This window comes from Dermacentor albipictus, chromosome 1 (assembly GCF_038994185.2).
Source record: "Dermacentor albipictus isolate Rhodes 1998 colony chromosome 1, USDA_Dalb.pri_finalv2, whole genome shotgun sequence".
Taxonomy (NCBI): Eukaryota; Metazoa; Arthropoda; class Arachnida; order Ixodida; family Ixodidae; genus Dermacentor; species Dermacentor albipictus.
The window spans coordinates 374,327,525-374,352,723 of record NC_091821.1 but is presented as its reverse complement, the minus strand read 5'-3'; the positions used below and the strand labels follow the sequence as shown (position 1 = coordinate 374,352,723).

The window sequence follows — 25,199 nt, the reverse complement described above, 5'->3', positions numbered from 1 at the left end:
GGAAAAGCGAGGCAAGAATTAAGCTGCCATAACTGTTGAAACGCCTGTAGACTCTCTGACCACAAATGTCTATACTACTATCTAGAGTGCTTCGCCTGTAATTGCTAACAAGGTGAACAGATGCCTCTGCCTGTAATCATGGCCAAATGCAGGCTTATGAGCCACATTCCCTCAGCACAACAAATTCTGATATCACTTGGTAAGCCCTAGCTACCCGCTCGACTACACGTTGTACCTTGATATAGTGAGAAAGGTAATGTTGACAATGCGCTATGATGGGTGATGAGTCCAGATGAAAGCAATACCTTCAATCATGAGCAGTGACATAGTACTATTGAATGGTTGCCTTCAGGGTTTCTTGTTCTCTTTGGAATACGGACTAGCCTTTAACATTTTCTTCCTTTCATATAGGTGACTCTGACATTAGGCAGGCAACATTTATGGCCAATATATATTTGGATAAATAGGGGGGAAATCTAATGCATGGGCATTATCAGATCATAAAGACAACAATCACACAGAACCAAACATTCACTTTAGTAGTTTCATAAAAGCACAAATAGAACTTACATATCAATAATAAAAATGGGAGAAATGCAAGAGCTCAAGTGTTCTGTTATATTAAGAAATAACTTATAAGTAACATTTCAGACATCTACTATAACAGTTACCATTACACATATGCTACCTATGTCTACCAAGAAAAACCAAATGAAGTTTATGAGTGTGCATGACACACTTATATCAGACAATCTAAACACCCAAAATACTGTTAAGTAACATTATGCTTGTAAGACAGCATGATAACCTAGAAAGACACATGGCCTTCATATCACAGTGAAGATTATCAAGTTCCTTCATTATTCGTAGAGCTTGTGGGAATGCGCGACCCTCGCGCCTCCCCTGATGTTTTTCCCGCATAGCGCGTCTCCTGTGGTCCCGCTTCGCAACGTGGCCTGCGTGACGTCAGCGCGGTCGATGTGGTTAAAGCGCACTCCGAGAGATGGCGCTAGTGTTGCGCGGCTGCGGAGTTACCCTCGGCGGGAGAGACGAGGCGCGCTCTCTTGGGTTCCAGACAGCCAGCGGGACTGACGTGCCGTGCCGCACGTGCAGCGGCCCTCTTTCCCGGCGGGTCGCCGAAGCAGCGCGGACATCCCGCGCGCGCGGCGACCGATGCAACTGCGAGACCGCCTCGCGTGGCCGCCTTCGAACGCGCCACGACTCGCGTGACTATACACGCGAACGACCAGGCGTTGGGATCCAGCATGGGGCGAACATATTCGCTCGCGAGGACGCGGTAAGTCGGACTTCTAGATTTGTCGCGCGCCCATCGGCATGTTTTGTGGATAGCAACTCGGCTAGCAGGCATTGATGTATGAAAGGTGCAATAAATGCCCTTGTGACTGTTTGCACTACTGTGTTGTCGTTCCTTTGTCCCAAGAGTACGGTGTGAGATATCCCACATCAGACCCCACATCTGGCTGCCCAACGTGGGACTCTTGGGGCATCGGACGATAATTTTAAGTGTTGCTTCGTTCGAGACCTTTGTTTGAACCGAAGCGTAGGCCTAGCGTGAATTTTGATCGCTAGCGTCGGCGGCGTGCTTTCTTGAGCGAGGTGACGGTGGCTGTAGTGTGTTTGAACATGTCAACATGCTAAGCCTTTTCGCAAGTGTTTTTTTTTTTTTAATGGCATTCGTTGGTACGAGAGCCACGTGGTCCGCATCCTGGGAGAGCGAGGCTGAGCGCCCGCGGAGCAGTGGCAAGCCTGAAGCGAGTGAGTACGGAAGCCTCGTGGGTGGTCCGAATTTCCTATGTAAATAGCTTCTTCTATCTCTTTGCTCGGATGAAGTCGCGGCTCTGGGAGCCGGGTGGCCGCGGGCCACGGGTGCCACTACGGGCTGACTGGTATTGCGGCCTGGCACCGGGCGCTCCGACACCGTCTGGGACGGTGGGCGCCGTCAACTCGGATGCTGTTTGCACCGAGCGGAGTAGGACCACCTCGCAGAGCTGACGTCTCCTCGCGGCTGCCTGTTTTGCGCCCATTGTGGGTGTTGTTTTTGGATGCCGGTTGTTGTCAGGGTAGCGACACTTTAGGCCTAAGGCTTTACGAAGCTGCCTGTCGCACGTGGAGGGACACAACCTGGTGGACCGTGGCGTTGAGGTGTTGCACTTTGCTTACCTCATTCTAGTTAAGCCTCGCACGAATTGAAATTACTCGTTCGACTCAAGAAAGCGAGCTTCGTTCACGTGAACTTAGCATCTGAGTATAGCTGCCCGATCTTTTGCTAGCCGAGTTGAACATCGTACCACGTGGGCGATGCGCATGCAGACTTCCTCTCCCTTGCACTACTTTAGTGTTTGCCGAGTGTGTTGAGTTTACGCAGTGTGATTGGAGTCACCCCTGGTTTGCCGTCGCCTGCACATCGTCTGCGCTGCTGCCCCGGACTACGATCGAGCCACCCCCGGGCGATGGTGATGCTGTGGCCAGTTCGGCGCGACGAATTCGGCGGCCTCCTGTATCCAGCTCGCAACCCTCGGCGGCGGACAAAAGAGCCGGCGGTCACCGACAGCTACTGCGGCTCCCGCCAGCAGGGCGAGTCGGCGCGAGCGACGCTTGCTCGTACCGACTACTGCGTCGTCGTCTCCGGAGTCCTGGCCTGGGATCGTGCCGTCGAGGCTGCAAAGCCGCTGCTGTGACCGGCGGACGCCAGCGGTGTACCCAAGGACAATGTCGGCTCGCATGCTATGGACAGCGTGTGGACATTTCCTCAGCGCGATCACTGTTGCATGTACCACCCTGTTCGCGAAGCACGGGTTAATGTTAGACCGTGTCACATGTTTCGCCGGAATAAGAAGTGATTTAAGGTTGGGGGGATGTGGGAATGCGCGACCCTCGCGCCTCCCCTGATGTTTTTCCCGCATAGCGCGTCTCCTGTGGTCCCGCTTCGCAACGTGGCCTGCGTGACGTCAGCGCGGTCGATGTGGTTAAAGCGCACTCCGAGAGATGGCGCTAGTGTTGCGCGGCTGCGGAGTTACCCTCGGCGGGAGAGACGAGGCGCGCTCTCTTGGGTTCCAGACAGCCAGCGGGACTGACGTGCCGTGCCGCACGTGCAGCGGCCCTCTTTCCCGGCGGGTCGCCGAAGCAGCGCGGACATCCCGCGCGCGCGGCGACCGATGCAACTGCGAGACCGCCTCGCGTGGCCGCCTTCGAACGCGCCACGACTCGCGTGACTATACACGCGAACGACCAGGCGTTGGGATCCAGCATGGGGCGAACATATTCGCTCGCGAGGACGCGGTAAGTCGGACTTCTAGATTTGTCGCGCGCCCATCGGCATGTTTTGTGGATAGCAACTCGGCTAGCAGGCATTGATGTATGAAAGGTGCAATAAATGCCCTTGTGACTGTTTGCACTACTGTGTTGTCGTTCCTTTGTCCCAAGAGTACGGTGTGAGATATCCCACATCAGACCCCACAAGCTTTACCGCTTTAAGATAATTTATAGCATTTCTAAACACAAATCTGCAGCTATCAACAATCGCTTTCCATGCTGTCATACCTAATACTGCGGCCATATGAAGCCAGTAGTCAATGAACAAGAGAAAACCAGGGGCTCTATTTTATTCAGGTAACAGCCATAGAAACCATATCAAGCTAGTAAGCAACCATCACTTTTGTGTGACATGACTGTCATAGATGTACGGAAGATACAACACATGCACTAGCTTCGACAAATAATTTTTTTAGAGGGCATGGGAATATAGAAGCACTCACAATTTCCCGTGGAAGGCCAGGGCTAGGTGAAGGATCCGGTTCCTGCCTAGATACCACCAATTCCACAGTGCTGCCAGGTGGTGCATTTCTCAAGATTGTGACAGCATCAGTTTGTGACCGGCCTGTCATTTCTACGCCATTCACCTAAAAAGAACATGTTAAAATGTGAATTCCCATCTGTACTGTTAGCAAAGGTAAAACATCATGCAATGTTTTCACATGAAGATAGCATGGTGCCACATAAAAGACTGAGCTCCAGAAAACTTCTTGGTGGTCACAAAAAAGCACTGATGAGTGAAAAAGGTAGCAACTTATCACATATTATGCAGCCTATCATCCTTATGGCTGAGAAGGCTGTTTCTTAAGAAGCCACAACTACCTCCACTAAAAACAATTGTGAGGATATCTATAAAGCTCTATACCTTCTATTACAGAAATGTAGAGCTCGAAATTAGAGGTACGCTAATAGTCAAATATACAAATACGAATTGCCAGTGAACATTTGAGTTCCGCATGCGCATGATTTGAATGCAGACTTCTTTAAAATAAAAGGTGCATTCAAATTGGCATGCACATTACAATCGTAATTAATTCTAGTAAATCCAAAATGAGACCAATTCTTACTAAAAAAAAAAGTTCTATGCAAGGTAGCTAGCCACAATGCCATCAAACGAGTCGTCCGAAAAAAGCGACGCTCAGAGACATCGCATGGTGGGTCCATGGTGCGTGCAACACCCTCACGCAGACAGTGGTTGCGCCTTCAAGAAGTGTGGCATTTTTAATGCATTAAATGGAACTGAAGATTACTTTCTGCAGTTAGTAGACAGCGAAAAGGAGGTGTCGTTGGCCTACGATAGCGACTAGCCGCTAAGATTCAGCTGTGTGCGTATCTGTGCCATACATGCTACACATCAGCTCAGGTTTCGTTACTTGATGTGTGTGGTAGAATCGGCACCAAGTTATTTTTTTCTCATATTTGGACAGCAATATAACTGTGCCTTACAATTGGTGGCGCGATAGAATTGTGCAAATACAGTCCCTTGGTTCGCTAATCAAAATAATTTTAATTTAGGCAGTGGTATACGCAAAGTTCCACTGTGTTGCAACATACTGTGGCCCTTATTTTGGACAATGCGGACTTTGGATATAACGGATCCTTGTTGCTGGATTATTACGATACATTGTGAGAAGCGTCAACTGTATACAGAAGAACCTTGTTCATACGTTATGGGGGGAAAAAAGGGAAACACAAGGAAAAATATGTTAACCGGGCAAACGTAAGATCTGCAGTCACTAAAGAATTTGTTGAACTCGATTGTAGTTGACATATACGTAATGGAAAACGATGCATGAATCGTTACGGCACCATACACCAAGGGGCGCCAATCAGGTGGTGCCCGAGCAGCCAGAGATGCGCATTGTCGTTTTTGCGCCCTCAGCGGTCTTATGTTTGTGCTGCTTGAATGTGGCTTGGGTGAGCCGCTTCTTCAGTCGAGGCATTTTGGCGGAAAGTTTTCTTATGCTCACTTGGCGTGAATCGTCGCAGCATGAGATGCTAATGTGCATTGAGCTCACGGGGCCCAAGTGACCTGAGAAGTGCAGTGTCATTTGAGACGGCGATGGGAAACCAAAACGAAATCATTGTCATATGGTGCAACAATGCCGCCAGAGTGAATGCAACCTTGCCGCCAAGATTTTCACTGCACTGGTAAGAGTCGTGTGGGGCAATAGATATCACTTGTCGTCGCTATCAGACAACTCCTTTATCGCTATCAACAAACCAAAGCATTTCATCCTCGGCGCCGTCCATGGCATTCGAAATGCCGCACTTTTTAAAGGCCTTGTTGACCATGGAAGACGGGATCGTGCAACATGCATCTTTCATCCATCCAGCAAAATCCTGCAGCGAGGCACGCTTCATCTTATTGGCGGGTGTGAATTCGTGGCAGCCACTGACAAGCCATTCAGTGTAGAAAGCCGGAATTCTGTCTTTCACTGGCTTGTTCAAACAAACATCGAGCAGCTGGAGCTGCAATGTCATGCCGCTGGGTACCACGACAAGGTCGGTGTTACATGCAGCCAGCTTGTCCTTGAGGCGCTGGTCAAGGTGGCACTTGAATGCGTCAAGCACAAGCATCCCACCCAGACCCAAACTGCCGCTGGGTCTCTTCCGGCAAACGTTATTAATCCAATCAGCAGCCAAGTCCGTGGTCATCCAACCTTTTTCATTTGCACGCACAATGACGTTACTGAGAAACACGATTACTTTCGGGAGCGTCTTCCGTCTGAAGATAAGATATGGGGGCAGCTTGTGCCCATCCACAGTGCAACAAAGCATTGCGGTGACTCTATTTTTTTCGTGGCCGGAAGACAAAACGTGCACTTGCTTCGCCTCCTTCTTTTCAACGGTTGTGGTGGTAGGCATGTCCAAGTAGAGCGGTGTCTGATCGGCATTCTGTCCGAAGTGGTAGCCGTTTCTATGGTGCAACTTCAGAATGTATCGCTGAAAACTGCAATTTCTCTCCATATTCATCGGGCAATTTTTGGCATACCCCTGTCCGCCTTCGAAGAGAAAAGCCTTTTCTTCTCATAAAATTTGATAGACAGCACCTACTAACAATGAAGTCGCTCCGCATTATCCCTTTCTGTAGGGCTAACTGCATTGCCCATACTTTGAGCAGATTGGTCGTCACAGGCCACTGTGCCGTTTGCTGCACTTGCACGTATTCCGCGAGCAGCTATTCTATTTCAGCGAAGCGGCCCTGCTACGGTCCACTGAAACCCTTTCTTGTTGCTTTGCTGGCAAAAATATTCTCCTTCTGCTTGTGCCAGTCCCGCACGCAAGTTTCAGGAACTCCGAATGCCCGTGATGCGGCCCGATTTCCGTCCGTCTTTGTGCATATGATAACTTTCCTTTTAAATGCAGCATCATGTTGGACTCGGTGCGTCTTCGCAGTTGGCGCTTACATGCTGATTGAATAAACATAGAAAACTGGAAGACAGGCGGTAGACTAGGTTACACCAGTGCCTGCTTACACGTACAACATGCAGGTATGCACATGGAGGAAGCTACGGCAGCTAGGCTAGAAGCACGTACAAGGCAGCCATTTTTCGTATGTCAATGATGATATGGTAACGCAGATTTAGGGTCGTAAATACAGTAGGTGAAAACGCTTAGCTATTGTAATGGGTTGGAGATATCTGTGAATGGAGACATGCGACAACCCATGAGGAAATTTGCTGGTACCGGAATAGGAAACGGAGTGTGTGGCGGCGTTTTTCACATGACAAGGGTGAGTGTGCACTGAGGGAAAGCAGCCGTTGCGAGCACCTGTTCTCAGTCACGCATGCCTCTCAACTTCTTTTGTTTATATGGGACCTAGCGGCCAGAAAACATATCATAGTATCGCACTTTGGTGATAATACTAAATGTTGGTGCCGAAAGATTGTGTTTTCCAGGAATGTATTGGCCGGTAAAAAAGAAGTGTAACTGTATTGGGCGATTTTTGGTGTTCTCAATCCCGAACATTGCCACCAGTAAATTGTACAAAATGGGATCATATCAACGAGGTTCTACTGCATTGCTTCTAACAAACCATGCAGCAAAGCCTGGGGGAAGCTACTAAACTTTTTAACGCCTCGTATGTTACAGAACTGAACACAGTCAGATTCAAAAGTGCCGGTCAGTGTTTCCATGCACTTTGCCTCACCTCAAGTAACCGGTCACCTGGCCTAAGCCGGCCATCATCAATGGCTGCTCCTCGAGGCAAGATGTTCTTGATATAGATGGGGCAGTTCCCACCGGCTGGGTTGTCCCGTGTCGTGACACTGAAGCCCAAACCTTCGGGCCCCTTGACCAACTTGATGTGCACCTTGCGGCCGATCTTACGCGTGTTGGCCACATTCAGGCATGAACTGGTTGACCTACCATTGGCAGCGGCATTAGGTGGCGGTGGCGGAAGCTTTTTTGTTGGTGTCACTGTTGCCACCTTACTGTTGAGACCACCTGGGAAGTGGAGAGTGAACAGAATGTAGTTAAGCAGCAAATAAATAAAAAAGAAAGGGATGACTGCATGAGGCGCAAAGAAGCAAAAAACAAACAAAGGAAACCAAAGTTGTCCTCTTCAGTTTCCTAACGCTTCAATTACAATGGAAGGGGTTGTTGTGAGAATGAGGAACAAATGAAACAACAGGCACAATGAAGAATAGCTTGCACCTAATGGTAGGACTTGAGCATCTGAACTTTGATGCAGCACTATAGTGATGCAGTACTATCAAATGTAGTGTGACACCAGCCATGGCTTGGCTCAGTTGCAGCCTAGCTGATGCATGCTGTGAAATCTCTGTTGTTGACAAACTAGATTCACTGTAAGGTAAACTCGGGAAAGCCAAATTCTTTAATAAGCTTCACAGTCTATGGAAAACCTGTCATACTATTTGCCTAGTACAGTCTATGCTCGCATACAACCCGCATACAACAGACTTTCGGGTATAACCGACCATATTTCAGCTTCAGTTTGTTCTACCTATTTTATTAATGCAACAAGGTTTGCTTTTAAAGGGCTGCGCTACAACGAACTATAAGCTACAGCGGATGAAATTAGTGGCAATATTTGTCAAACTCAGGCATGTAAAATGGAGTTTTCCGTGTCGATGCGGGCTAGCAACTGACTTGCGAGGGTCAGCCGATGATCGCGGCTCAATATCTTGTGCATAAGAGAGAGAGGAAAGTGGGGCGGAAGCACGCAGTCTTTCATGCGCAATGCATGGGGGGAGGCAAGGGAAATAGGTGTGGGGGGGGTTCTACACCGGTGGCTGCTGTTAATGCCGTGGCCTCGCGGGCGCCGTATCTTGAGAGCAGTCTGTGATGTGGGCAAAGTGCACTCAGTGGCGGAAGCTTGTGCTTTCGACGTTTAGCTCGCGTTGAAGCGAGAGACAGCACGAAGGTCAATTCTGCTGCCGCGGCACTCATCTTGCTTAATTTGCTACCGCAATTGATGCGTCACCTTTTGGCCGAACCTGTGACTTTTTTGTTTGTTTTCTACTCCGGACGTTCGTCACTCACTCTTTGCAACAAAGTTGTTAGACATCACGACGAAAGTTTCGGAAGTGAGCCGTCTCGCATGCCACATACTTTGGATAAAACGGACGTTTTTTTGTCGGATTATCAGGGTTCGTTGTAACGAGAGTTGACTTTATTACTAATAGTATAAGAGAATAACTGCTAGGAACTATAATACCAGTAATTAATAATCTTGCTCCAGTTAAAAAGTTAAAATGATAAAGTGGGCAAGGCGGCAGCAATCCCGGCAACATGCTGAACAATCCCTTTTGCTTCATGCTACAGGTTACGCTGCTTACTCTCGGAAACCAAGCTTCGACTAGCACCTGTGCTGCTTCGACAACGTTGGTGGGCGTGGACCAAGACGCTGGTGTGCATTCATCGACACGTGGTGAATGCGGCATCATGAATCGGCAAAGTTTTCCATGCGTCACAAGTCCGGGTATCACCTCCACAACAGTGACGTCAAGTCACATGCCCCATCGGACAGCTATAAAGGCGCCGGACGAGCTGTGCTTCACCAGTGGGCAAGGCGGCAGCAATCCCGGCAACATGCTGAACAATCCCTTTTGCTTCATGCTACAGGTTAGTAGATATACGCCAACTCGTGGTTATCGATCGGATAACCGGTTTTTGCTGCTGCTGCCCTGCCCACTGCGTGTTAATTATTTTTTGTCTAGTATAATTAGCTCATTAATTAGAGATATTCTGGTTTGCGGAGACGTAGAAGAAAATCCAGGTCCAACAGAAAAAGATCTCTTGCTAGAACTATTAAATGGGCAAAGTAAAATTCTTTCTACTATACATGATATGCAAGCAACACAGAATGAAATGCAAAGGAACCTATCAAAATTAACAGAAAGAACTGATGACATCGAGCGACGATTGGGTGGTTTAAGTGCACTGAACTCTAGCGTAGAAAGCATCAAAACAACAATAACGAACCTCGAGGAAGAACTTGCTAACATTAGTGAACATGTTGATGATCTAGAAAACAGAAGTAGGATAAATAACTTAATAATTTATGGCTTACATGAACCTAGAGTTGAATCTTCAGAAGACTTAGAACGAAATGTAAAAGATGAAGTCTTTAGTAAAAAACTAGGCATTAACGTAACAGGCATAGAAAGGTGTCATAGACTCGGAAGAAAAGACGAAAATAAAACCCGTCCAGTGATTCTAAAATTTCTTGACTACCGAGAGAAGAATGCCCTGCTTAGAGCATCGCATAAACTAAAGGGCAGTGAACTGTCGCTATCTGAAGACTTTTCTAAGCGAGTACGTGACACACGGAGGCTTTTATGGGAGAGTTCTAAGGAAGAAAGGCAGAAAAACATGAAAGTAAAGCTGCATTACGATAAGTTGAGCATCAACGGGAGTTTGTTTGGTTGGGATGCTGAAAAAAAAATGCCGTTACAAGTTGAAGAAATCAAGTTCTCAAAATTGACAGACTAAGCGCGGGCGTGGCTCTTTAGGAATACTTAACGTAAATTGTAGGAGCATTATAAACAAGCGTTCAGAGTTAGAGGGAATTCTTTTGTCGTATAACCCAGATATCGTTGTATTGACAGAGACATGGTTAAATGAAGAAATATATGATAGCGAGTTCGTTCCACTTGGGTATTGCGCATTCAGAAAAGACAGAGGTAGCAGGGGCGGAGGTGTAGCCATCCTTTTCAAGGATAACATTAAGCTCTTAAAGATGCCTGATTTATCAGATGTTGAATGCATATTTTGCAAGGCCTACCATGAAAATATTCGATATGTCATAGCTGCTCTGTACCGACCTCCTAATTCTGGTGTTGAAGTTTTGGATTCTTTGAAGCTATACATGAGCGAGCATGTGAAACCCGCTGACCGAATTATTCTCTCGGGAGATTTTAACTTGCCAAGCATTGATTGGGAAACGATGTCGGTCAAAAGTGATAACGATAACTTAGGGGAGGCCATGCTGGACATTGTCTTTTCTTTTAATTTATTACAGTTAGTGGATACCTGTACTAGAATACAGGGTAATTCTGAAACAATCCTGGACCTCTTTTTTGTAAGTGGGACCATAAGTAGTCGCACTAAGTGCGATGTATTTCCCGGTATATCGGATCACGAGGCTGTGTTACTAACCATAGATAATATGAATTGGAAAGACAGCTTCAGCGCTGTCCGATTCCGCAATTTCTCCCGAGCTGATGATGTTTCGATTATAGATACGCTTTCGTTTTGCTTAGATTCATTTTCAGAGAATATTGTAGATGTGCAGGAACTATGGGAACGCTTTAAGAGTATTGTTAATAAATGCATTGAAAAATATGTACCAACTATTGTTAAGAAAAGAAAAAAGAATCCCTGGATTTCTCGGGAGACGCTGAGATTGAAAAGGCAGCTCAAGAGGTTAAAAGATAAAATGAAAAAATCAAGCAGTGCTTCACCAGATCAACGGCAGAAATTTCTCTCTCTTTCATCTAAACTTCGGATCCAATTATCTACTGAGAAACAACGTTACTATGAAGAATCATTGCCTAAATTCATCACAGCGTCTCCAGATAGATTTTGGCGAGAGGTGTCACCGAAACATTACCAATGCGATGTTTTTGAAGTTGATGGCATTCACTTGAATGATGAAGAAAAAATTGCTAACTTATTTAATGAGCATTTCCACTCAGTTTTTACTAGTGATGATGGTGTCTTACCTATGTTTGAGAATTGTTTGCCCCCTATTTCTGATGTATCAATAAGCGAACAGGGTATATTCCACATGCTTTTAAAACTTGATGAAAAGAAAAGTTCAGGCCCAGACGATATACCCAACACTTTCCTAAAAAGGTATGCCGAATGGGTTTCGAAATACTTGTACATTGTGTTTTTACGTTCCTTGGAAGAAGGTCAGCTCCCGAATGACTAGAGAACAGCCCGAGTAACACCACTTCATAAACAAGGTGCCAAACAGTCTATAAAGAATTACCGCCCCGTATCTTTAACCTCTAACACTTGCAAATTATTAGAGCACATAATACATAAACATATCGTGGATTTTTTAGATACACATAACATCTTAACAAAATGCCAGCATGGATTTCGGAAAGGGTACTCAACTTGTACACAGCTAGTTGCTACTATCCATGATTTTGCCGTATCTGTAAATAACGTAAAACAAATTGATGCAATTTTTATGGACTTCTCCAAAGCTTTCGACAAAGTATCACACAGTAAATTGTTATTTAAATTAAATAGTCTGCTTAAAAACTCTCAACTTGTTAATTGGATATCAGCGTATTTGAACAATCGCCATCAGTTTGTTGCATTCAAAGGACATCAATCTAACCAGTTACCAGTAAAATCGGGTGTCCCGCAGGGCTCGGTCCTAGGGCCACTCCTTTTTCTTATGTATGTCAACGACATGGTAGAAGGCATCTCTGTCAAAATAAAATTATACGCGGACGATTGTGTTCTATATACGGAGGTTAATGATCAATCTGATCAGGCATTGTTAAACAATAATTTTCAGCGTGTTGCTTCTTGGTGTAAGCGGTGGCAGATGAGTATAAATTTCGACAAGACCGTTTTCATGCGGATCACTCGTAAGAAGAGGCCCTTATCGTTTCCGTATAATTTTAACAATGTGCTTTTGTCTGAAGTGTCTGAATACAAATATCTTGGGCTATGGATTTCAAACAATCTTAGGTGGAACAAACATATTCACTACGTGACAGCGAATGCTTATAGAAAGTTATTCTTTTTAAGAAGAACATTAACTTTGGCTACCCCTGCTGTAAGAAGATTAGCATACACATCCATTGTCCTCCCAGTCTTAGACTATGCTGCTATAATATGGGACCCCTATACAAAAGGTAATATTCTGAAACTAGAGAATGTCCAAAAAAAAGCTGTACAGTTCATTTATAACAACTTTCGACGTAGCTCAATCACTGAACTACAAGCTCGCGCTAACCTAATCCCGTTATCCGATAGAAACCGCTCATCGCGACTAAAATTTTTATATCAATTAGTTAAGGGGCACTATAATGTCGACGTTAGCGAATGGATTACATTTTCTTCCGGTTATTCGACACGCCAAAGACATGAACTAACAATTACACCTTTTCGTTCTCATAATGATTCTTTCAAGTATTCATTTTTTCCACGAACAGTCAGAGACTGGAATAATCTCAGCAGCTGTATCGTTCAAGCAGACTCTTTGTCAACTTTCGCATCCCTTCTTGATGGCTGAAACATAATTGGTTATATTATAGTGACTGTCTATATGATTTATACGTTGAGTGTTCGTCTATTTCATTTGCACATTTGATAAATGTTTTGCTTAATTTTTCTTTTATTCTTTCTTGATTGTGACCTAAGCATGTACATATATTTCGTTTGCCATTATGTTGTATTTTCTCATGTATTGTAACCCACCCTGCTAAAATCCCGGTGGGGATTGCAGTATCAATAAATAAATAAATAAAAATAAATAAATATACATGCCCATAATTTCATTCGTACTGAAATTTCTTAATATCTCCACCACTGCCAAGAAGCACAAAAAATGTAATGAATGATTATTCCCAATATCAATAGTACTGAGTGGAACTGCATATGCTGAACCTTCTGTCAGCCATCCAGAAAATAAATTCATGAAGCTGTCTGCAGAAAACAGTCGTTCAAAGTTTTGGTGCAGTGCTCAGCAATTGAAATGCAATAATCGGACTGCAATGCAGCTGGTGCTTTTTGCGCCACCAGAGAGCACTGGGTGATCACTAGGCAAGTAATTGCAGTCACAATGCAATCCAGAGTCTCTTGCTTTTATCGTATGCCATAATGCATCAGCTCGGTATAGCCAGCACCCACCGGTGGCACAAAAGTGCCAGCAGCCATGCGCTAAGAGTATTGCATTTAAATCACTGAGCACTGCACATGCGCGCAGGCCAATCAAGACAGTCAAAAATATGACAACTAATGTATCAGCCAGCTGCAGACTGCATTTCTTTTGTATAGCTAGCTTTACCAATTCAGCTCTAAATTAGCTGATGTCAGCAGTAGCTTCCACAATGCTGCATGGTATTAGTGGCACAGAGCACAGGCTAGAAATACCCAGCCACACATGTGATACTGAAAGCTCAGCAGATGAATTTCACCATATTCCACATGCGCATGTAGCGGCCCTGCCAGTTGCCTTCCTGTTGTACTAGGGTTCAAGGAAACATTGAGTAGAATTCCAAGGAAAATGCCAGTATGAATTTTTCCTGTGAATTATATATATATATTTTTAATGTCGCCACTCCTATCGCAGTATAGTCATTTTATGCGAAAGCATGAAATGGCTCATGAGGCGGCAAATCTGGCGTTAGCGGCATGACCAAACGATGGTACAAAAAGGCTACGAACCCTCAACCTTTGGTGGGAGTCGAACCCATGACTTTTGGTATTCATTAAGGTACAGTTAATTGAGGCACAATGAATTAAGATAGATATAATTAAAGCACTAAAACCCAGGGCCTTTGTTAGGAATTGAACCCTCTACCTTGCATTGTGGCATAATGTTTAAGCATCGTGTAGTGCTCGCAATGCTTTCACATTCATTGACGTAGGGGTAACTGTGCCCCCTGAATTTTTTATCCTCACCACAGTTGTCCTTCAGCCCACTATGACTACTACCAACATGCCTTGTGGCAGCAGCGGCATACTAAAAACTCCCTGTGAAATCAGTCTAATATTTTGTACACTCTGTTAGACTTGATTGATACTCACTCCTTTCTTCTCCCTCAACGAGACCGTTGACGGAGCCATTGTTGAGCTCTTCAGCTGGGTCCTTGCGGAAGGAAGATGGAGGTGGGGGAGGCCGCTTAGGTGGACTTTGCGTTGAGGATGTGAGAGAAGAGCCCGCATCACTGCCACTTAGTGTTGATGATAATGATGGAGGCAGTGACAGGGGCAGAGGTGGAGGAGGCGACGACATAGGAGAGGAACCTGAATGAGTTGGCCTACGCCGCGACAGGTGCAAACAGATTTCTGGGGACTGCAGCGCCTCCTGCAACATGACAGGAAAAAAAGAAACAGCCTGAATATGCAAAGCATCTATTTCTATTCCATTAAGCACAATAACAAAAAAGGTTTACGGGTTCTTCAGAAGAGCTTGGTGCAGGAATGTTCACTTTCACATGTGATGGCATATTCATGCTCAAAATGGCGGTTGCGGAACAGGAAGCTCAACGTGAAATGACCAATATAAATGAGAAACAGCATGACTGCTACAATATTGAGCAAAAAGAGGTTGCTTTCTGTGTTCCATGAGAGCCAGTAAACCAACATATAAAAAAAAGAATTAAAGGCAAGGTCATCTAACAATAACAGGAGTTAACTTGTTTACTCATAGAAAAACACTGGCATCGAATCATGACTACATTACTGGAAACCTGTAGAATTTATAAGTTTCTATTTCCTGGCTTCTTTGTTTTTACAGCACAGACAGTAATAAGTAGTATCTACTCACTACAGGTAAACTTCGCACTCCTGATGCCGACACAAATACAGTTGAACCTCGCAATAACGAAATCGGCGGGGAACGCTTTTCGCGAGAATTTCGTTGTTGCGAAAAGAGACAGCACAGATAGGTAATGCATCGCAGAACAAAACATTACTGTCCCAAATTCCCTAGCCTACTTGGCAAGCTTTGCTCGAGGATATAGAACCACATTGCGGACAGTACAAAGTGTGGACCAGCAGTGGCAGTACTGCCGTAGCACAGTATTCTTGGTCAATTGCTTTCGGAGATGCAATCCCTTTGTGAGATTTTGTGTAACTCGGCACCGGATATAGAGCAACAGCGCATGCAGCAGCATTTCTCCTGCGCACGCTGTTGCCCGTAGGCGCCGACGCGGCGTCCGGTGCTGATCGCAAAAGTGATTGTATCTTGTGTACGCGAAGGCAAACGATCGAGATAACGGCCCTTTCACGCAAATCTGTGTCCAGCGCCGAATCCGCACACAATGCCTGTCGGGTGGCACCAAAACCAGCGTTCTTGAAGTAAGGGATGCGTATTCCTGGATGATTGCTCAATCATGGCCCGATGCGTGACACTCCATATGCTGCGACTGCCATCTCAAATGCCATAAACAATTCCATGTAGGTGGAACGTGGGTTTCTTTGTTTTTGCTTCATTTTTCTCACCGAGGCACTCATTACACAGTGCACTGCCACAATCGGGGATTGTCGTTCAAAACGCACGTCCAGTTTGCGTTCAGTTTCGCCTCACGCGATTGGCCTAGGCCTCGCTGAGTCGTCAGCCGTGGGGAATGCAAACTGAATGCACGTTTCGAACAACGATCTACGATCTCGCCTAGTAGGCGTGCAAACATCGTTGTCACATGTCAGTAGCAATGTGCGTGCCGTTCATGGTGCCGCTTCAAACGGGCAATCAACAAACCAGATGGCGGCCATGACATGTTTCCAGCGCACTGATCGCTTCTGGCGCCCACACAAGTGTAACGTGATGGTATCTTATGCAATTTTAGTGCAAAACAATCGCTTTTGATACATATTTAGGAGCCTGCTAGCCTTGCACAATATGCGGAGTTACGTTCCAGCAAATTTTGTTGATGCGGAATTGCAGTACAGCGACATTGCGTTGCCGAGAGGTATGAAATTAATTGAATCCTATGGGTGTTCGCCAGGGATACGAAATGCTTCGTTGTCATGAGAATTTCGTCGTTGCAGTATTTCATTACCGCGGGTTCCGACTGTATCAGGTTAAACTGTGCAAGGTCAAAAAATGTTTCCACTTTCCTATTATTTATTTATTTGAGAAATACTGCCAGCCTTCAGAGAAGGCCGTAGGCAGGAGTGGACAGTACATATGAAAAAATGATCAAAAATAACAAGACAAGAACACATTACACAAGGCTCGCACTACGTACTGAAAAGTAGCGAAAGACCAATAGTTTGCACGTCGCTTGCATACAAACCCGTGCTACAGATATAAAAATTGTACAATGATATATTGACAGAGTGCTTGACAAGGAAAGAAGAAATCAGAACATGGACAATTCAAGCTGCACATGCGCGTTGCTCGATATGACAAACTGCTGTAATGCATCACTTATCGAAGCATTTTGCTGGAGAATCATAGCATATGTCGCGAGATGATAAGTGTTGCTGAAAATTGAAGGCTGATGGAATTATAAAGCACTTAAGAATGACTGCATGGTGGGTTTCTCGACAATGTGTTCACTGAGACGGTTCCATTCTTGAATAGTTCGAGGAAAAAATGAATTACTGAAGCAGTCGGTTCTGCAGGCGAATTCTTTGACGTTTTTCGAGTGATTTCCTCGTGTGAAACGACGAGTCACCTGTTGAATGTACAATTCCTTATTGATACGCAAATTATCATGATATATTAAATACATATATTTCAACCTATCACGATGGCGTCTTAGTTGAAGTGTTTCTAATTAGCTTTTTCTAGCAGCTGAGTCGGAGATGTGTGCCAGCTATATGAATTATAGACGAGTCTTATTGATTTCCTTTGGACACTTTCGAGTTTACTTATATTTAATTCAGTAAATGGGTCCCATAAGACGGAAGCATATTCAAGAATCGGCCTAATAAATGTTTTATATGCCAGTAACTTTATTTCTTCTGTCGACTGACGTAGGGAACGTTTCAGATACCCAAGCTTCTGCATGGCCTTTTTTTGTATGTAGTTGATATGCGTGTTCCACCTGAAATCAGGCGTGATCATGACACCCAAGTATTTATAACTCTCTACTGAAGAAAGACTGCGGCCATTTATTGAATATTGCTAGTGTAGGGGAATCCGTTTTCTTATTATTGTCACCGATACGGTTTTCTTCTCATTTACCTTGATTTGCTACTCAGAACACCAATGATCTATTTTAGATAGAGATGAATTTAGAAGAGCCTGGTCATTCGGATGCTGAACTACGTTATAAAATATACAATCGTCAGCAAACAACTTAGTTTTCACTGGTATGTCTCGAGTAATGTCATTAATAAAGATTAAAAAGAACAGTGGTCCCAGGATGGATCCCTGCGGTATGCCTGACAAAACTGGTGCCGGACTGGAACTAATGCTGTCGATGAAAACACTCTGCTGTCGCAATGAAAGATATGCTTCTATCCAGGATATTAATGTAGTGTTCTTGAATATTGCTTTCATTTTGATAAGCAGTTTAGGATAGGACACGCGATCAAAGGCTTTCTCGAAATCTAAGAATATAATGTCTACCTGGCTTTGCCTATCCAATGATGAAGCAAAATCATGAACGGTTTCGAGTAGTTGTGTTACCGTTGACAGGTTCTTACGAAAACCATGCTGTCTGGGATCGATCAGGTTGTTATTTTCAAGAAACTCCGATATATGTTTAAAAATGACATGTTCAAGTGTCTTCACACATGTGCATAAAATGGAGATCGGCCGGTATATCGCAATATGTGACGGATTTTGTGATTTAGGAACGGGGACGATTCTTCCATACTTCCAATCATGTGGAAGTTCCGCTCGCCGTAAGGATTCTTTAAATATTATGGTTAAATATTTCGAGCACCATTCGGCATACCTAATGAGGAAGGCATTGGGTATGCCGTCTATTCCAGGGGATTTATCGCTGTCCACTTTCAAAAGAAGCGAGAGAACGCCTTCCTCAGTTATTGATATGTCACCTATAACGGGGCATTCTTGAGGTAGTGTAAAGTGTGGCTGATTGCCGTCATCTTTTGTGTGAACACTGAACAGAAGTAATCATTGAATGAACTCGCAATGGCAAATGGATCCGTAACAGGTCTACCATCAATACATAGATTCGATATTGTACTCTTTTTTGGAAAATAACATGTTCCAATTGACCTGTACCCTGTGTGCAGCTTGACATTCTCTACTCTTAAATAAGAATTTAAAAAAGTGCAAGAATACCCAGAAAGGGTACTGAGATGGGAGGCCTGTCGTGCATTGGATATAAAGCATTGCCCTTAGAAGCAGCATAAACCCTTGAACCATATGCATGTCCCCGTAACACTGAACAACTTAAGAAGCTCTGAAATATTTGCCTTTCTGCCATCAAAAATTCCTACGCTATTTTGTTTCCAGAGCGACGTTTCCAACGCCATGTTTGCATGTCGTGTTTAACTCTTAATTATTTTTTTTCCCCTCCGCTCAAGCTGCCCTTACTTGCCTTCTTTCTCTACAGTGGTTATACTGAAACATGGTATGCACATGTGTCAGTATAACCAATGATTAGCTTTCTTTCCGGTTACAAGTTTCCATCATCTAACCACTGTTACAAAGCTATCACTTGGTGGAAGACGCACCCACATGCATTGGAACTTTCTTTGATGTTGTTGCTGACACCATAGCAAAAGAAACTTCTCTGACCAGATTTTGTGCTTTGAGCATTACTTGTTTTTCTGGGCACAAGTTTGCACAATAAAGAGCTAGATTAGTGATTTAGAGTTTGGCCATCAACTGTTTCTTCTCCATCACTGCAACGTGACAAACACTCTCTGGCATAAACCTGTATTTTGATTGGCTTCTATCTTCTATTCTTCAGGGCAATGAAGATTAAGGAGCTGGTTCCCTGCACTTGCCCACCTTGAACACTTGTTGTGCAGCCTGGAAGCTCAGGTTCAGGAGGCTCCTGCCATTCACTTCCACAATGGTGTCACCGACCCGCAGCCGGCCATCTCGGTCTATCCGGCCACCAGGCTCAATGCCCTGGATCACCAGGCCCATGTCCCTAGTTCCACATCAGAAAGAAGTATGAGCATAAACAACTCAGCAAGGAGTCTGTGAACCTCTTCAACACGGAGAAAAATTTGTTAAACATCCACACCCATTCTACATGTTTTAGCACCCATTCTGTTTCCTTGCCCAGTCATATGCATGTCAGGGGCATGCGTGTTGTTAATGGCGTTTTCTTGTTAATGATTTTATTTATACTAGGGGTGTGCAAATATTTTTTTAACAAGTGGACTCTACACAAAATATTGAGTAATCTACCAGAAAATTTCGCTATTGAAACACCCTTGCTTAATAGGGGCAAAGCATGAAAGGCCTTTCACTGTTACACCATTTGCTTACATTATGCATTTTTTTTTCTCGTAAATGTTGATGGACACCAGTGCAGCCAATGCTTTGTGTAGATTAAAGTGCCTCATTTCCCTGTGTTTTCAAGTTATGTTCATCAGTCATGAAAACAAAGCATCAGGGTCATAACATGAACAACTTGGGCACAAAACACTAAGCAAAACACGACAAAGAATGAGAAGAGATGTCTGTTATGCATCTCTGCAAGGACATCTCATGAAAACCTACAAGAACAAGGAGAGACAATAACTATTTTTGCTTTCCTTAAACTCTGCATCTGCAGAAGATTTCACGGGGTTATTTAATTAATATAGCAACACTAGATTTCGCTGGCACTACAAATTATTTTCATGTCATGCTAAGTGGAAATATATATTTGAAAGAAAAAGTGGCGTGCCTCAAGAAGAAAGAAAAAGAAAGTTTCCTCACCTTCCCCCACTGCCTTGCTCTGGAACTACATGGATGCCCAATGGACCGGCCTCATTCTTGAGTACAACTATGGAGTCCCTGTATGAAGAAGCAAAGAACACCAATTAGAAATTCTATGCTTGCTTTAACTCACCTTCCTGCATGGTAACAGTTCATTTTGACACTAACAGCAATGTGTAAGATATGAGCACTGCGTCACAGTTTGAGTAGACTTGACTGTAGCACACTGCATCAAGAAATAACTGCTGCTCAACTGGTTAGACTGAATTAGATGCAGATGCCAGTAGCTGTGCTAGTTCACTGAGAGCAGACAGTATGTGCAAGCAAATGTAGAGAAGAAAAAAGCTCAGCAGACACTTTGGCTACTGCCTCAAATAGATGAACTGCAAGTTGGGTAAGTTGGTACTTATACTGTGGGTTGGGCAGCAAGCACACAGATGAGAAGGGGGACATTAAAAAGACAGGAGACACATGTGTCAGTCAGTCACCTATTTTTCTGACAAAAAAATAACAAGTGTATCCGTGTAGCACATGTCGCAGGATTGGCCAATAGGAAAGGTCAGCGACTGTATGTTTACATAGTCTCAACAATTCTTTGTTTTGTGTTGTTTCACAACCAGGTTATGTTTGTAAGAGATGTTTTTTGTACAACTTGCCATGCCTTCAATAAAAACACCACTTGAGAATTTGCGTTTGTGTTGTCCATGCCTTCCCTTCTCATCTGTGTGTTTATTGAACAACCCACAGTATGCCTCAGGTAGAACTTATTGTCATCCACGGTGGGGATGGGGCATACTACTCAGTAAGGCAGCTTGGGGACAGTAAAGTTAATGCTGCAACTTAACAGAAAAGGCTTGGCAAAAAAATAAAGGTACTCCAAACAAGTTCACTGCCATTGCAGCCACCATGGTAAAACCTGTGCTGTATGGTATGGTATGGTAAAACTTTAATAATTAAAGTCCTGCAGATCGTGAGCCTTCACGAAGCGGGCCGCTCCCACGTGGGAACCGTGGGCCTGCTGAACAGCCCAGAGTTGGTCAGCCAGAAGAGGACTGCGGAGAACCACCTCCCATCTGGCCGAGCTGTTAGCAATGATAGAGCGTGACTGAGCACACCGCCAGAGCATATGCTCTAACGTGGCTATATCTCCACAATCGTGGCAGGTAGCGTTGGTATAAGTATCCGGATAGTTATTCGTTTGTAGTAGACGGAGCGTTAATGCTTGAGCTCTATTGAGGCGGGGATGAGGAACAAAGTAGGTTCTACGGCTGAGATAGTAGTGTTTGGTAATCTCGTTGTAGGTGGAGGGCATGTCCCTGTTCTCTGGGGAGTTGGCTTTCGATTGGTCGAGGGTAGCGCGGTGGGCAAGTTCACGCGCAGCCCCATGAGCCGACTCGTTGAAGTTGGGAGGAGCACCCTTTATCTGACCCTGATGTGCCGGAAACCAATAAATGAAGTGGTGCGTGATTGCCTTGCCCCCAATAAGTCTGAGGGCCTGTTTGGAAACGGTGGCTAGCGTAAATAATTGGAGTGTGGCTAGGGTACGTAATGCTATGATCACACAAAAATATTGATGTAGCTTGGCAGGAGAACCAAGACGCTGAGCTAATACAATTAACTGTTGATGATAATCAGTGTTAGAAAAAATGCACACACAGAAAGGGTGAGTGGGTGAGTGGGTGGGTGGGTGGGTGAGTGAGTGAGTGAGTGAGTGAGTGAGTGAGTGAGTGAGTGAGTGAGTGAGTGAGTGAGTGAGTGAGTGAGTGAGTGAGTGAAACAACTTTATTTGGTTCACAATAGGCGCGACTGGACTCGACGTCACCTGGCTAGGCCTACTCGTGGCCCTCTCGCAAGCCCTATGGACTGGGGAAAAAAATTATTTGCTTTGCCAGCTATGCAAAACCAACTAGCACAACAGTTTGTCTTCCTTAGTTCACATGTTTTGCAATGTCAAGTAGCACTACTGCGCAGGACATATTGGAGCAAAGGTGAACAAGGTTCTGCCTGTGTTCGCTGGCACAGTGCCTCTATTGCCTTGTTCATTTCACTCTGGATGTATTGTCTAATAGCGTTTATTGGCTTTGCATTAGCATGCCAGCGGCCACTTGAGTGCAGTGCATCGATCTGCAGTGCAAAATTTTTTGGAGCATGAGTGTTGGAGAAAAGACTTCTTTGCCCTCACACAATTGTGAAATGTCAGGGAGGTCGGTGATTGCAATGAGGCATTCTATGCATTGGATCAGTTGCAGGGAGGCAGAGCTTGGGAAGCACTGGCCCAGGATGTCTAACATGCAGGCGAATTGGTGGCACAAGAAATGCATTTTCATTCAGTATCTTTTACTTACCCGCCTGTCCCAAATGCCTTTGTATGCTACATTACCTTGTGTCAAAGCCAGCATAACTATTACAGCAATTTCATGTAATGGACGTGCCATTACAGATGTAGCAGCAAGCATCAGCAGAGCTTAAATGGCTAGTTCATGCAGACAGGCAGGTGTACCTGAGATTCACATAACTGTTATCCCAGCGATATAGATGCACCTCAATTTTTATTACACAAGCATAAACTTCAACTCTGCAGGAAATGTGTGCATGATTAATTTTGCATTCATTAAAAATAGCTTTACTGCAAGATCATACAAGGTCTAAATTGCCTGTCACACACAAAAAAATGACAGTTACACATGTAAGGGTATCCCTTGATTACAATTGAGCACTTCCTTTAAAAAGAAAGTTCATCACAGCTACATCAAAATGCTCAATACAGACACTACTGCAATGAAAATAGGCTCTTAAAAGTGTGCCCTCCTCACCTTTCCTCATGGCTGCTCCCTGATGAAGCAGCACTGTCCCTGTCAGGAGAAGAGCCAGCACTGCCCAGCGGTTCTTTCCTGCTGTCTTGAAACTGCAAATGCAAACATGCAAGACTTGTAAAACCGCAACCGTAAGTGTTCATTTGATAATTAGGTAAAAAGCATCGACCTCTATCCCATAGTGTCGTGAGCCCCTAGACATGTCAGAAAATGAACCAACGATATTAATTTATGAACCTGAAAGGTTGTGACACCACTGCGGTAGCACTGATAACACAGTAGACACGCACTAGCCAGTTACCAGATGCACTTGCGTAAGACACATCTTTGTATGAGGCCTACGTTGTTGAATTCACACTGTGCATTCCATGGCATACCTTGTAGAGCTGCCGGTCAGCTGCCTCTGCCCACCGAAGCATGTGGGGGTTATTGCCCAGCATGGATAGTCGTCCAGAGCCCCGCGAAATGCGCGACAGCGTCCCTGCAGTAGACTTTTCTTCGCCGCCACTTCCCTCACCCCTCTCACCAGGTGGGGGAGGAGGCTGCTGCTCATTGTCTGAGAGGCTGCCATTCTATGGGGTTGCAGAGCAAAACAAGGGACACATGTAATGTCAATGCAGTATGTACGTAGCATGATGAGTGTGCTATATATATAGAACAGGGATTACAGTTAATGGCCACAAAGTACATGTGAAGAAATCTTGTTTAAAACTTGCAATGACATTCTGACTTACTGCCCATCACTGAGACATTACCGATGTCCACTCCCCGGGGTTTTTCCTTTCCTTTTTTTTGCCAAAATGTCAGATTTATAAGATGATTGTGGGGTTTAACAACCCCCTCCCCCCCCGCACACACACACACATGGAAAACAAAAGAAAGCCCTCACCTCCTTTACTCCTCGGGTAAGTGAGAGGTCATCCACAACAACAGCAGCTGACCACCTCTTGCTGGGATCAAGTTCACACGAAACTGGTGAAAGACGATTCAGCGTCGGCTCACTGCCCCTTCGTACCTGAAGAGGAGCGACGCCTGAAAGGATAACAGAAAGGTTGGAAAGTTTGAGTTTTCTGCACACAAACAGGGCTTGTATAGTCTTCATTATTATGCTGTGTGTTTCATTGGCAACTGTCTCCAATTATCAATGATGTCTGCCTCATAACACAAAATTTTTTCCTAGGAAATATTCACAGGAATGACAGACAAAAATACTTTAGGGATTCGTTATAACCTAAATAATTAAAGCCCACTATATAATCTTTCAATGAGAGTCACCAATGGCAACCAGAAGCTTGTAGCTAATGGTAAGTTTGTATATCAACTTCTAAAATAAATAAAATGTCCATATTTTACACAACTGCAAAAAGACTGGCATGAAAATTTTCACCTTCTTCTTGCACACAGAACCAGAACCAAGTGCAGCAGGAAGTGTACATAACCATTCCCCTAGAATGACCATTTATACTGCAAATCTAAGGCAAAGCAAATGTTGCTAGTCTTTCGCAAGACACTATTGGTCTAACACAAAATTTCAACAACCAATACACTCAGTGATCAATTTCCGAAAGTACTGCAACTGAAGCTTGGCATCAAGCTTGCTCACTACCTGGCACAAAAAGAAAGTTCACCCCAATATCACCAGCAAATATCACAATTATTTATAGCAATAATAGTCTGTCGCTGTTTGTAATAATAGCCACTACTTATCATGAGGCCAACAAACAATATTGGCACTTGTCGTGGCATGTGTTAAAAGCTACTGTGTGCACAATACAGTAGTACACTTATATGTTGCTGCTTTTTATTCTGTGTGTACAAACTGATTGTATTGAATAATATATCAGCATTATTGGTCAATGTCATATTCTCACTTTACCTGTGGTCCTGGACTGTCATCAACAAAGAGCATACATAACTTTTCTTTGTTGTTTACTTTATTTATCCTGAGGGCCCACAATTGGGCATTACATAAAAATGGGGACGGGGGTGATGCTATTTCAACGTTTCTTTTTACCTGATCAATGCAA

At 44.5% G+C, this 25,199-nt stretch overlaps 1 protein-coding gene across 11 annotated transcripts in view; it reads right to left on the bottom strand.

Annotated features, from left to right (window-relative positions):
* baz (par-3 family cell polarity regulator) overlaps nt 1-25,199 on the bottom strand; it is a 248,899-nt gene that overhangs the window by 35,195 nt on the left and 188,505 nt on the right. For all 11 annotated transcript variants that reach the window (XM_070531901.1, XM_070531906.1, XM_070531902.1 and 8 more), the window contains exons 4-11: nt 24,062-24,204; nt 23,550-23,744; nt 23,173-23,264; nt 20,360-20,437; nt 19,436-19,580; nt 14,581-14,860; nt 7,487-7,782; nt 3,777-3,920 (exon numbers count right to left, since the gene is read on the bottom strand). In XM_070531901.1, coding sequence (XP_070388002.1) covers nt 3,777-3,920; nt 7,487-7,782; nt 14,581-14,860; nt 19,436-19,580; nt 20,360-20,437; nt 23,173-23,264; nt 23,550-23,744; nt 24,062-24,204 — 1,373 coding nt within the window. The remainder of the gene's footprint in view (nt 1-3,776; nt 3,921-7,486; nt 7,783-14,580; nt 14,861-19,435; nt 19,581-20,359; nt 20,438-23,172; nt 23,265-23,549; nt 23,745-24,061; nt 24,205-25,199) is intronic.